The following is a 13,150-nucleotide window of genomic DNA, read 5'->3' on the forward strand; positions in this document are numbered from 1 at the left end:
AGTAAACAAAATATTGCAAGTAAAGCACTTAGCATAGTACCTGGTAGACAATGAAAGCTCTACAAATGGTAGTTTTGATATGTCACCAAATATCTGTACTACTTAAGGTATTTGTCTTTAACACTTTTATCTTCTGGGTACAAGGGAACTATTTCATGTATCAATTAAAGGCTTTCAGGACTAAGGTCCTGAAATGCTCATTAAAAAATGGAGGTTCCTCCGAGATCCCTTATATAAATGCAACAGGAATCACTCCCTCCCTCGTGTTTCCAGAGTCCATCCTTTTACTGCAGAATTCACTGTCTCACAGCTGGTGAGACTGTTCCCCTATTTTCAGTGAGTATAAGGTTCCTGTTTATTTGCTGATTCCCAAAACCAGCATGAGAGCACACTAAAGATTCTAATTCCTATTTGCTGGACATATAATATGTTGCTTTGCAGAAGTTAATTGCCTAATAACAAGAAGGAACTTTCTATGAACTCTGCACACCTATAGCTCTCATCTCATTTATCTGTAGTTTGGCTACTTACTTTTCTCCCCCACGAGACTGTGTGTTCCTCAAGGGAAGGGACCATGTTCTATTTATCTTTGTATCTCCAAAGGCCTGACCTACAGTAGGCATTCAAATGCATGCTTGCCGGAAGAAAAAGAACAACTGCAGAGAGCTGACTGACACTAGAATGAGTTGCCCTGGGAGACAGTGTGTTCCCAGCCCTGTCTATGTTGAACTATGGGCTGGAAGAGTAGCTGGCAGGGATACTATCCTTCTACTCTGAGCCACAGTGAAAGACAGGAATGAAGACCATTCCAGCCCAGAGTTGCTGCAGTCTTAATTACAGCTACCAATGACAAACTGCGCAGGAAGCATATGGCCACCAGGGGGCTCCAGAGAGCATTACACACTAAGGTCCTTGGGTCTCAGACCAGTGTTTTAGTTTACAGAAAAATAGTAATTACATTTTATTTCTCTAAAACTTAGGAAGTTGAAAGATGACATAATGTCAGAAGGATACTGGAGGTAGGCAGCTATCAATCAAAGACAAAAGAATATAAAATTCCAAGAGTAGGATTTGAAATCAATTGGCTAGAAGTCCCTGAACAATTTCTGTCTGACCTGGAAAGTTAGGTCACCTCATCATCCTCGATCCAGGGAATCAATATCCATTTCCACTCTGCAAACCACACCAATTGCTACAATCAAATAGGAGAAAGGAATGTTCATAGCATCTACTTATACAGGAAGCTCACTGCCAACAGAGAGCAGCCAATGGAACAGAATGTGATGGAAGCTATGGACCCATTTTACATGCTATTTCAGGGATTTACAGATTATTTGAAGCTCAATTCTGAGTCTTCTCTGGGGTTCATGGCCCTGAGAATAAAATGTCTAGATACAATCTACCTGGCCCGCTTTTGTCACTGGAGAAACTAAAACTCAGAAGAGGGATGGCATCCAGCTGAGGGTCCTCCCAGCTATCTCTCTATTCCCAGTCCCCATGTGTTTTCCACTAAGCCATCAGTGCCCACATACTTTAGTTCTATTTCCCTTTCTCACAAGGATAATCTCAGAACACCACCTCAAGTTGGAAACAAACCTGGGACCAGGGGGTGAGATTTATCTGCCAGGAGCTCCTCTGCCCTGCCCACCATATCCATAGAAAACTTAGCTTGAAATGGTTCTCACCACCTCGGTAGTCCTGTCCATTCCCAAACCCCCATATGCCTCCTTCCTGACACAACCTTCTAGCCCTCACAATGAATGAAGGACATTCAATGTGACCTCATTGCCTAAAATACAAATTGTCTGGTCTAATGTTAAAGATCTTCCACAATATGGCCACAATATGCCTTTCAAGCAGCTTATTTTGCATACTCCTCCCTATATATATATATACACCTTTCTCTTCTAGGTGATTAGAGCACCAGGCTCCCTAGCGCTTCGCTTGTACCCATGCTTATCCTGGAGTATGGCATGCCTTCCTCTTCCATCCAAATCGTATCCACCCTGCAAAGTCCAGCTTAGATCTGGAGTGGCCAGACTCCACCTTGGATCCTGACCTGTTCTGTACGCCATCCTCTTTCTTCCCAAGGCAGATCAGGGAGATCTATTTTCTTACCTTCAACCTAGTCATTCCATCTGCTGCCTGAGGTACTGTAACGTTCTGTACACTTAAAGAAATTCACACGTGGAGGGGCACCTGGATGGCTCAGTCGGTTAAGCGCCCGACTCTTGATTTCAACTCAGGTCATAATCTCACAGTTTGTGGGATTGAGCGTCATGCTGGGCTCTGCGCTGACAGTGTGGACCCTGCTTGGGATTCTCTCTCCCTTTCCCCGACTAGAACATGCATGTACACACTCTCAAAATAAACATTAAAAAAAAAAAAAATTCACATGTAAAGTCTGAGGACCTCTGAAAATACCCATTTTTTTCCTGGTTCTAATAAATAAAAAATGAGCCCTAATGAGGCAAATGGAATGTGTTTTACACTCCAAACAGTTTGGTCCATCTTCAGAGATTTGCCAAAACTGCTAGAAGTGAAGCTTTGTATTGAGCCAAAAGCTCTATAAGGAACCTGAGAGGCAGTGATCTAATCTACAAAGTCTTAGGACTGGCATTCTCTGTTTACCAAAATACTATTTACCAGCGCTCCACCAGGTCTCAGAACTAAAAGAATGTAACCCTTCCGTCCCTCTCTTCAAAATCCTATTTAAAGAAACAACTTTTTTAAGTTTATTTAGTTTTTAGAGACAGGAGAGGGAGAGAGGCAGAAAGAGAGGGAGCGAAAGAATCCCAAGCAGGCTCCGTGCAACCAGCAGGGGTTGAACTCATAAACTGTGAGATCATGACCTGACCTGAAATCAAGAGGGGATGCTTAACCAACTGAGCCACGAGGCACCCCTTAAGAGTCCTCTGTAAAGCCTGTATTCCCATTCTCTTTGGTGAATGAACTCTTGATCCACTGGGCTAGAACGTTCTCCAGTTCTCTCAACTTAATAATGAGGACAAGGAAGCCCAAAGAGAAGGGTAGGTCCAGAATTTAAAACTGGTTCCAGTTCTGGTGTTCTAATTATGATCATGTACCAAGAAATCATTTTATTTCTACTGAAACAGGTCCACTAACAAAGCCCAACACAAGGCTAGGGGATGTGTTTAGGGGAGGAACTCACAAGAGCCTTGGTGGTTTTCTCAGTCCGGTCTTTAGCAAGGTTAAAACCACAGCTGGGACAAATCCGCGGTTTATGTCGGTTGGTGTAGACGTAGTTACAAGAGGGATTCTTGCACTTTCCCCGGCCTCTTGAAGTAGCGAGGCCCAAATCCTAAAAAAGTAAAACCAATATTCAATTCCACAAAAGTTACACCTGGGCAGAGTCAAAAACCAGGATGACCAGCTATCAGTAAATCAGAGAAGAAAGTGACAATGGCAAAACCAGATTTAGACTAACTTCCAAAGAGCCTTGATGCAAGATCCTTACTCTGCGGTTACCTCCTTTCAATTTTAATACAGCCTGTATAATTTTGGCAAGTCCCTCCCCATCTGTGAAACAAGTGAGCTGACTCTTTAGTGTCAGAAATTCAAATGCCATGGAACACCTGGGTGGCTCAGTCAGCTAAGCGTCTGACTCCCGGTTTCAGTTCAGGTCATGATCTCATGGTTTGTGAGTTCAAGCCCCGGGTCCAGCTCTGTGCTGTCAGTGCCGAGCCTGCTTAGGACTGATTTCTCTTTCTCTCTCCCTCCCTTTCTCTCCCTTTCTCTTTCTCCCTTTCTCTCTCTCTCTGTCTCTCTCTCTCTCTCTCTCCCCCCGCCCCCGCCACCCACACAATTTCACACATGCTCCTATATGTTCACTCACTCTCTCAAAAAAATAAATAAATATTTTTTAAAAATGTTAGAAATTCAAATGCCCTCAGGGTCCAGGCTACTGGTGGAGAGAAGCAGGCCTATTCTAGCAGAAGGCTGAAGACTATGGTGAACAAGCATCCATACCCTTCCTGAAGACAATCAGGACCTCTGGACCACCTAAGCTCAAATCTCTGGCATCTAGGCTCCTGTGACATGCTGCTATCTAATCAAAAAAGAGAAGGTCCTGGGAAGCTCCCCCCAGATAGTAACCCTAGTGGCCTTCTGTAGTCAAAGGGACAGGGAGGTGACGGTATAGATGGCATGGAGAAGGTAGTAATTAGTCTCCGAGAAAAGAAACCTGAGCAGATATTCAGGATAAAGGAGATATTCTCCTTAAGGATCAGGCCAGTCTATGCACTAGTCCACCATACTGTCCTGTCTTGTTACTACAGAATCCCTAGCAGAGGGTCTGGCCAGAGCAGGCTCTCAGTAAATATTTTCTGAATGAAGGAATGAGTGGTTCTGTACCTGTCTGCCTTTATCAGGTAAGAGTTTTTAAAAATCCAGCTGCTCTCTCAAAATCTGTGTATCTTACTCAATTCAGGCAGAGAACCTGCCAAAAGTTACCTGGCTAATCAGTATCTAAGGATCAATAAAATTAGAGAATGCTAGAAGCAAAAAAAGAGCCCCAACATGATATCTAAACTGATGCAGCATTTTACAGACGGTGAAAACTGAGGACCAGAGAAGCAAAGATGCCTGCTTGCCCCAAGTCATGTGCATGCTGGCAGCAGAGCCAGAACCACTTTGGGACTAAGTCCTTTGAGTGCTTATTCCACTGCTCCATGTGGCTTCCCCTGTAAAAGGACGACCCCAGAGTCCCACTGTTTGTTTACTGGGATGTTTATTGGGATGTTAATATATGCTGTGTTAAAAATAAAAGGTGATGAGGTGCCTGGGTCGCTCAGATGGTTAGGTGTCCAACTTCGGGCTCAGGTCATGATCTCGCAGTCCGTGAGTTCGAGCCCCTGCGGCGCTGTGCTGACAGCTCAGAGCCTGGAGCCTGCTTGGGATTCTCTATCCCTCCCTCTCTCTGCCCCTCCCCCACTCCTGCTCTGTCTCTCTCAAAAACAAACAAACATTAAAAGATATATAAGGGGCGCCTGGGTGGCTCAGTCGGTTAAGCGGCCGACTTCGGCTCCGGTCATGGTCTCGCGGTCCGTGAATTCGAGCCCTGCTTCGGGCTCTGTGCTGACAGCTCAGAGCCTGGAGCCTGTTTCGGATTCTGTGTCTCCCTCTCTCTGACCCTCCCCCTTTCATGCTTTGTCTCTCTGTCTCAAAAATAAATAAACGTTAAAAAAAAATTTTTTTTTAAAAAGATATATAAAATAAGTAAATAAGGATAAAAATAAAAGGTGGGTGGGGAGGGAAAAGGTTTGTGGGAAATGCGAGGCTAAACAAAGATGCTTTACCAAAGCACTTCTCAAATCCTTTAAGAGGCCAGTACTGACTGTGACTCTATTTTAAGGGGGAAAAATAGACCTTTCTCACACTTACCAGTGGATAACAGACTTTTGAGGCTAAAAGGTCCAAAGACTGTTGAATGCTACAGCTGGACTGGATTCTCATGTCCAATTACTCCAAGAAGCATCCAGGTCTCAGCTGGCCTACACGCTATAGATCTCGCCTGCAAAACACCTAGCTAATTCACCCAGCGGCTACCATCTGGATCAGTGAAGGGATCTTCAGAACCAATGATCTATCCCTGACCCTACTCTCACTCCTAACTACCACTCCCCACCTCCCTCAGACTTCTACTTGCCCTCCACCTAAAACCAAAACCCATGTCCTTGTCAACCCATCACCTGGCCACACTTACCAGCGTTACAGTGCAGCTGTACTTGTATGGAGGAAACAGATCAGGCTTGACTTCTACAACTTTTACTTGTGACGTCCGACTGCCCGGGCCATTTGTTAGCTGTGGATCAGAACCAGTGATTTAGTGCTTTTCTATAAAACCTCACACTCCCGAGGGCCTGTGTCCTGAAAGAGCTTGAGGAAACAGTTTCCCAGGGACTTTGTAGAGCCACACTCCATGTGAGCTCTAGGATGCTAGTCAGCAGTCACCAGCCCGCCAAAAGTTTAAATGTCACTTTCAAGTCCAGGGTTGTCACTTTCAAGTCCAGGGTTGCCACATTCTTCTGTGCAGCTTCTAACACTGCATACTAGAAACACTGTGAATCAGATTTACAACTGCTACCAAGTGAGAAAAACTTATAATAGTCATATACCACACAAATATGTGGTTGAATAATGCTGGCATAGAAAGAACTCGAAAAGATTGCTCACTAAAATGTCACAGGTTGAGAGGAAGATCGTGACTTTTTCCCCTTTCACCACTATCTATGAACTTTTCAAATGTTCTATACTATTAAAGAAAAAAAAGATGAAGACAGCATTAGTAATTATTCTGTAATACCGAATTTAAGTTGATATTCAGAACATAAAATTTCATGTAACTTAACCGGCCTAAGACTAGCAAAAGGACTTGCAACTTTTAACAAATACCCAATGTTACCAGTCAAAAGGAAACTATTTACAGAGAAGACTGGGAGTTTACCCAAGTAAAGGGACTTTAAAGGCTGGAAATCTACAAAGCAGAAAAGCAGACTAGATCCTTCTAGATCTAAATCACACATGCATCCAGTGCTGACACCACATCTGGGTGACAGATCAGCCTTCAAAATAAAAGCCAGTTGATACTCTATTTGGGGCAAATGTGGAACAAAGGGAGTTGCCTGGCAGAGCACCCTGCAAGGGAGAAGGCAGCCCGAGTTTCCTATTCCATTTTGGTATAACAGGGTTTTTGAACTACAGGCCACAAAATCCACTGACAGGTCATGAAATTAATTTAATGAGTTGAAACCATTTCCATTTGCAAAATGGAAAATACCAAAATAACCACATATAGTAAGGGCATAGCTTCCTTATTCTTTTCATGTATACAGGTATGGATGTTTACTGGGCTGTCATGTAAAAATGTGTTATTGAGGGTCATGGCCCAAAAAAAGAGGTCTAGTAAAAAAATGCTGATTTAGGGAATTTTGATAGTAACTATTCTGGTCACATATGGATAAAAAACCAAAAAAAAAAACCTCTATCATTAATATGAATGGACTGTACCGGCTACAAACTAGAACGTGAAGAGCCATGATTTTTGGTTTTAAAAAATTATATTAAAAAAATGCCCACAAACCTAGGAAAAGCCTCAGAGGCTGAATGGGCACAGAATGCCAATAGTAGTTAGTTCTGGGTGGCAGGATTACAAGAGACTGACTTTCTTTCTGCCTTACTGAATTCTCTGTATTTTCTACAACAACCGTGCGTTCATTTTTTCAAGAGGCTAAAAAAAACAAGACAACTAAATGCAGTATCTAATCCTACAATGAACGCTGTACTGGAGTGCAAAAATGCTATAAAGAACATAACTGGGTAAAATTGTCGAAACTGGAATACAAATGACAGACTGAAGTATTGTATCAATGTTTCAGTCAGTAACAGAATATCCTTATTCTTAGAAAATGCACATTGAAGTATTAAGAAGCAAAAGGCCATGTAACTTTCCGTTAAATTACATGTACTTTTGAAACATACATGAGCACAAATGATGAAGCAAAATGGGTGATACCTTACCAATAAGCAACTATGAGTGAAAAGTACATGGGTACTTTGTACTGTCTTCACTCTTGCAATTATTTTCCTAAATTTTAAATTGTTTCTAAATTAAGGGACGCCTGGGTGGCTCAGTGGGTTAAGTATCCAACTTCAACTCAGGTCGTGATCTCACAGTTCATGAGTTAGAGCCTTACATCGGACTCCTTGCTGAGGGTGCAGAGCCTGCTTGGGATTCTCTCTCTCCCCCTCTCTCTCTGTCCTTCTCTTTCTATCCCTTCTGCACACTCTCTCACAAAATAAACTTAAAAAAATTATTTCCAAGTCAAAAGTTTAAACGTGCATTCATTTTATAATAAGAAAAAAAGTAAGTAAAAATAAGTAACTCATTCATGCTCAACTTCATTCCAGAGGTCACTTTCCAATGTAATAGGCTTCTGCCTATGGCTCTGAGACACTAAATAGAAGCCCTGTTCTCGGACCAGCAGGCCTGCCCCCAGGATGCCCTACCTCTGGAGAATGGGTCTTACCTTCACTTCGCTGCTGTGTGATGACTGTTGGATTGGCTGGCCCAGCTGCTTCAGCGTGCTTGGCTTCAGGCCACAAGTCCTCACAGAGGGGGTTTTATCTGAGACAATCAGAAGTCAAACTGGTGACTTAAATGCATTCAGAGTCCCCCTCATTCTCTCATCTCCATTCTCAACAACCCCACTGCTGTCCCCTTCCTATCTGACAGCTCCCCGCTCCCGGGTTTGTCCCAGCCCTTACCACTCAGGGGAAAGGCCTGCCTGGCCCTGGACAGTCCCATGCTGTTGCCTCGGCCCACATTAGATGGGGCTGGGAGAATTGCTCTCATGGGTCTTGCCGCAGCCAGTAATGAGGGCTTGCCCCGAGCTTTGCCCTTAAGCTCAGGGGCTCTGAGCCCAGGGGTGAGCGGGTCAACTCTGGAGAAAAAAAAAAAGAAAAAAAAAAAAAAAAAAGAAGGGAAACCTAAAAATTCTGGACCAAGTGGAAGAAACCAAAGCACAATCTCCAAATAGCATTTTAGCAGAGGGATAGTGTAGTAAACTCAGGGTAGATTATTTCAGGGGTCATTACGAAGATAAATACAAAATAGCGCCCACTGTGAGGAATACAAACAGCTAGTGTAGTTATAATATCTGATCTGCCTCTAATTAGTATTTAAAGTATATCAGTCTCCCAGATGAGGGAGGCTAAAACACCCGCAGAACAAAATCCACATTTTCTTGCAGCTCCAATGCTGAGCACAGAGCCTGCATCACAGAAGGCTCTTGTCAAGTGACACGTTTGCCTAAAACGAACAGTCGACACTACACAGCTTCATGCTCTAAAGATACAGAACCATCCCAAAGTATACTATAAATAAAAACAGGCAAGATGTAGAGATACATAAGTTATAATACCATTTGTATAAAAAAAGGTAGGAAAAAATATATATACACATACACATATTTGTAGTATATGTCTAAAATTATCTCTGAAAACAGAAATTTGAGAAAACGGATTGTCTGGAAAATGGAAATGGATGACTTAAGGATAGGCTAGAAGAGATTTTTTTCAGTGTATATTCCTTATACCCTTTGAGTTTGAATCATGTGAATATATCTCCTATTCAACAATAAACAATTTTAAATCAAATAATAGAAACCAGAATTTCTAAGCCTTGGCACTATCGACATTTTGGGCTGGGTAATTCTTTGTAGGAGCCTGTCCTGTGAATGTTTAGCAGTATCTCTGGCCTCTACCAACTAGATGCCTGCAGCACCCTTCTCCCCCACAGTTGTTAACAACCAAAAATGTCTCTAAACATTGCCACAATGTCCCCTGGGGGCAAACTGCTCCCCATTGAGAACCACTAATATAAACAAATAAGGGCCTTTAGTTACAAGACCACAACTGCCTCTGGGAAGGGGCCACATGAAAAATGCAGTCAAGCCTTTAGGGAGGGCATGGGGAGGAAAAATAGCCCATATTTATGGACCACCTCCTATCTGCAATGCACTGGGCTATGCATGCTTCACACACAATCTAAAGTCTATGAGGTCAGCCATTAAGGATTAGATTTTTCTAATACCCAACTCAAGATTTTTCAGAGGAAAGAACGGGCATGAGGTGACTATGAGCAAGGTCAAACAGAAGTCAGAGACAGATTACAACCAGAACTGAATTCTCTGATCACCAGGACAAGAATCTTTCTATACCTTGATAAGGCTTCTCTTTCCAAATCTACTATCCAGGATTGGATACTAGCTTCTAACACTGGCCTCAGCCTGTACCAACAGGATCCTAGCAAGTGCTTCTGGGAAAATGACAAGAAGGGATGCACAGGAATGTGCCAGCAACGCACAGACAGCAGAGTGTAAGAGGAAAGGCAAATCATTCTGTGGCTCTGGGCCTTAGTTTCCATATCTCTAAAATAGGAAACATTAATTGGGCTCTGCTGCCTCTCTCAGTAATGCTAATAACGACATAAAACAAAACAAGGAACATTTCCCAACCTGCTATTCTAAAAACAATCCTATAACATATAAACACATTTACCCTGCAGGCTTTTTGGGAGCAGGGAGAGGACTGGAGGTGCTGGTCCTCTCAGCTGGTGGTGGTATGTCTGGTCCTGGACTGTCATTCTCAGTTGTCCCCAGAGAGACCTCAGGCGGCACACCGTTCTTGACCACCGGCGTCTTCGTGGCTGCCGTACCACGATTCCCAGGAGCTTCCTTGACCAAAACATGGGCATCTGAGATGATCACTTCCTCCCACTCATTCTCCTCACCCACTTCTCTCGGAGGAGCTACACTTAGGAGCTGGCTTACAGCTTCTGAGTTCTCCAGAGTCAGTTTGGAGGCATTTTCCTTAGAGGAGTTTTGCTCAGTGGTGACAGGCTGCTGATTTCTTTTAACCACCGAACCTTTGGAGGAGACACCAGGAGCCAATTCCACTTTGACTTTGGCTGGCTTTTCCTAAAAAAAATAAGAATGCCTGTAGGCATCTGGCATTTTACAGTGGACAACACATCACAAATCTTTTCTCGTTTGCTCCTCACAACAACAATGTATGGGAAACAGACTAGGAAACTGAGACCCAGAGGCAGGAACAGGCTAATGTCAGGTGTCAAGACAAAGCTGGCCAGAATCCAAGTCTTCAGACTTCAGGTCCCCTTCACTACAGTATTCAACACCCAGGTTAGCATACAGCTGTTCTAACAAATTTCTCATTGATAGCCTCTTTAGGTTTCAGCAAATGAAGCTGGCATTTTGAACCTGACCTTTGTTCAAAGCCTGCTTCTCTAAGTCTAGAAAGAAGCTGATATGTTGCCATATTTGGGCCCAGAAGTCCCAAGCTCTTTATCTTGGTGTTCCCTTTATCCCAATGCAGTCACATCTCACGTGATGAGACTCAAAAATTCCAATTCTGTTAGGGAAAACTCTATCTTTTGTCCCAGATTCTTTCAGGTGAGTCTTAAGGCTGGCTTACACACACGCCACAAACTTCTCCCTCAGTCAAATTAACTCATACGTATATTAATTACTTACTAGAAAATATTCAAACTCACTATAAATCCCAGCCACTATTTCAGGTCAGCCTACTTTAAAAATTCCTTGGTGCCTTAGCTTTTATGCTGTGGAAATATACTATTATTTATACACACACGTACGTACATACACATACATTTACCTACATACACAAGCAATTTTTTTAAAACCGCGGTTGTCTCAGGAAGGTTCTTTTAACTCCATGTGAATAGTGAAAAGTGCTATAAATGAAGAGATATAAACATAGAAGCTGGGTTCTATCTAGGTTGTGCTCCACATCTAATGACTTATGTCACCTCAGACAACCTTCACCTGAACTCTCACTTTGCTACCATGAAACAAGAGGGTCGGCCTCTCACCATTCGTCAACAGCAGTACAACAGTCTTTCGGGGGGCTCAATTCATGGTGCAGGATTCTCCTGCATGCTGCAGAAGTCTAGCATCTGTGGCTGATGTTATTACCGTTTAGTATTCTCTCCCAGTCACAGACTACCAAAACCCCTTCACTTCCAAAGGGGCCTGGGCAGCACACTGCCTCTGGTTAAGAACCAACATAGATGACCTAAGAAATCTCCTGTAAAGCATTCTCCGATTCTAACACACAATAAGTGTGACTTTATTAGACTTATTAGACTTTAATAAGTCCGTGAAGACAAGTTAAATACAGAGAAAAATTCCTAGTAAACTGCACTGAGCTTACTGACTGCTGGAGAGGGAAAAGTTGGTAGAAAAACAGGAGACAAGCTAAATCTCTGCAATGAAATCTCTGAGCAAAACACTGCCCACTAAGTAGGCTGTTGCAGATAAAAATTCTCTTCAGGGAGACTGAATAATTTAAGGAATCAGAGCAAAATAACTAGCTAATGAGCTCACATTTCCTTAACTCAGCCTACCCTTTTGAGATTTCACTTTCTTTCAAGATAGAAGGTAAATACCACCAGTTGCCTGCTCAGAGACCTCAATTACCACCATCAGAGAGCCAAAGGAGTGAGGCCTTGGGCTACAGAGCTTTATATACTATCTTTTGTTCCATCCAACTCATTGGGAACTGTGCCAAACGTTTCTTGGGCTAATTTTGCCAGTATGAAACTCTGGAACAATACAAGAAAAGGTGAGTCATTTCCTGACAGGCATGAACACATTTGGAGCTTTTAGAAACTATTTATACTTGCAGCTTCAAAAATCAGAACTCCAGAAATCTTAAAATTCTGCAGCTAAACAGCATAGCAATGCCTGAGAAGTGTGATTTAGTGGAAAAGCACTGACATAATTAGCTACATGAACTTAACAAGTCACTTCTCTTGAATCTATCTTTCCTCAACTAGAGACTTGAAAATTGAACTGCCTGATAACCAAAGTCACTTTTTTCCCTAAAATTCCAAGTGCACTGATGCTAAAATGTTACCCTTTTTCTTCTTACACTCACTCACTCTGATCCTATGAAATTCTGAAATCATAGTATTTACTCTTTACATGGCAATTCTATAAAAACCTCTGGAGAAAAGAATCTGACTTAACAAATCAAGATGGGGGATAAGTACCTACGGGCGTCTGGGTGGCTCAATCGGTTAAGCGTCCAACTTCGACTCAGGTCATGGTCTCACAGTTCGTGGGTTTGAGCCCTGCATCAGGCTCTGTACTGATGGTTCAGAGCCTGAAACCTGCTTCAGATTCTGAGTCTCCCTTTCTCTCTGCTCCTCCCCTGCTCACACTCTGTCTCTGTCTCTCTCTCTCAAAAATAACCATTAAAAAAAATTTTTTTTTTAAAGATGGGGGACAAGTAGCTAATAAAAAAAATTTGATTTCACAACGTGAATTTGCTCTCAGAAAGAGAACCATGGCTCAAGTTATTTCAATCAAAGGAGGGAAAAAGACATAAATGAAAAAGAAAAAAAGAAAGCCAAAGTAAAAAGAGAACCTGAAGGAGACAAGGCTACAGAATGACTTAGACTCTTCCATAAAAAAGCATCAGAAATAAGGTCATGTGACAAACCTGCTGTGCATCTGTGAAGAAGGGTCAAGGAGGAGTCCAACTACCCTATTCAATCTCCCTACTGCAGATGAGGAAGTACATTTTG

General features: G+C 42.6%; 1 protein-coding gene across 8 annotated transcripts in view; it reads right to left on the reverse strand.

The window, feature by feature from the left end:
• The window catches only part of HMGXB3 (HMG-box containing 3), a 46,293-nt gene that overhangs the window by 15,868 nt on the left and 17,275 nt on the right, over nucleotides 1-13,150 (reverse strand). For 7 of the 8 annotated variants that reach the window (XM_047092467.1, XM_047092459.1, XM_047092466.1 and 4 more), the window contains 5 exons: nucleotides 10,081-10,499; nucleotides 8,287-8,462; nucleotides 8,049-8,146; nucleotides 5,726-5,824; nucleotides 3,173-3,322 (listed from right to left, as the gene is read on the reverse strand). In XM_047092467.1, coding sequence (XP_046948423.1) covers nucleotides 3,173-3,322; nucleotides 5,726-5,824; nucleotides 8,049-8,146; nucleotides 8,287-8,462; nucleotides 10,081-10,499 — 942 coding nt within the window. The remainder of the gene's footprint in view (nucleotides 1-3,172; nucleotides 3,323-5,725; nucleotides 5,825-8,048; nucleotides 8,147-8,286; nucleotides 8,463-10,080; nucleotides 10,500-13,150) is intronic. The other variant, XM_047092463.1, reaches the window with a different exon arrangement.

This window comes from Lynx rufus, unplaced genomic scaffold (assembly GCF_022079265.1).
Source record: "Lynx rufus isolate CCGP_SWC_20201006 ecotype Redwood Valley unplaced genomic scaffold, mLynRuf1.p SCAF_1, whole genome shotgun sequence".
Classification (NCBI taxonomy): Eukaryota; Metazoa; Chordata; class Mammalia; order Carnivora; family Felidae; genus Lynx; species Lynx rufus.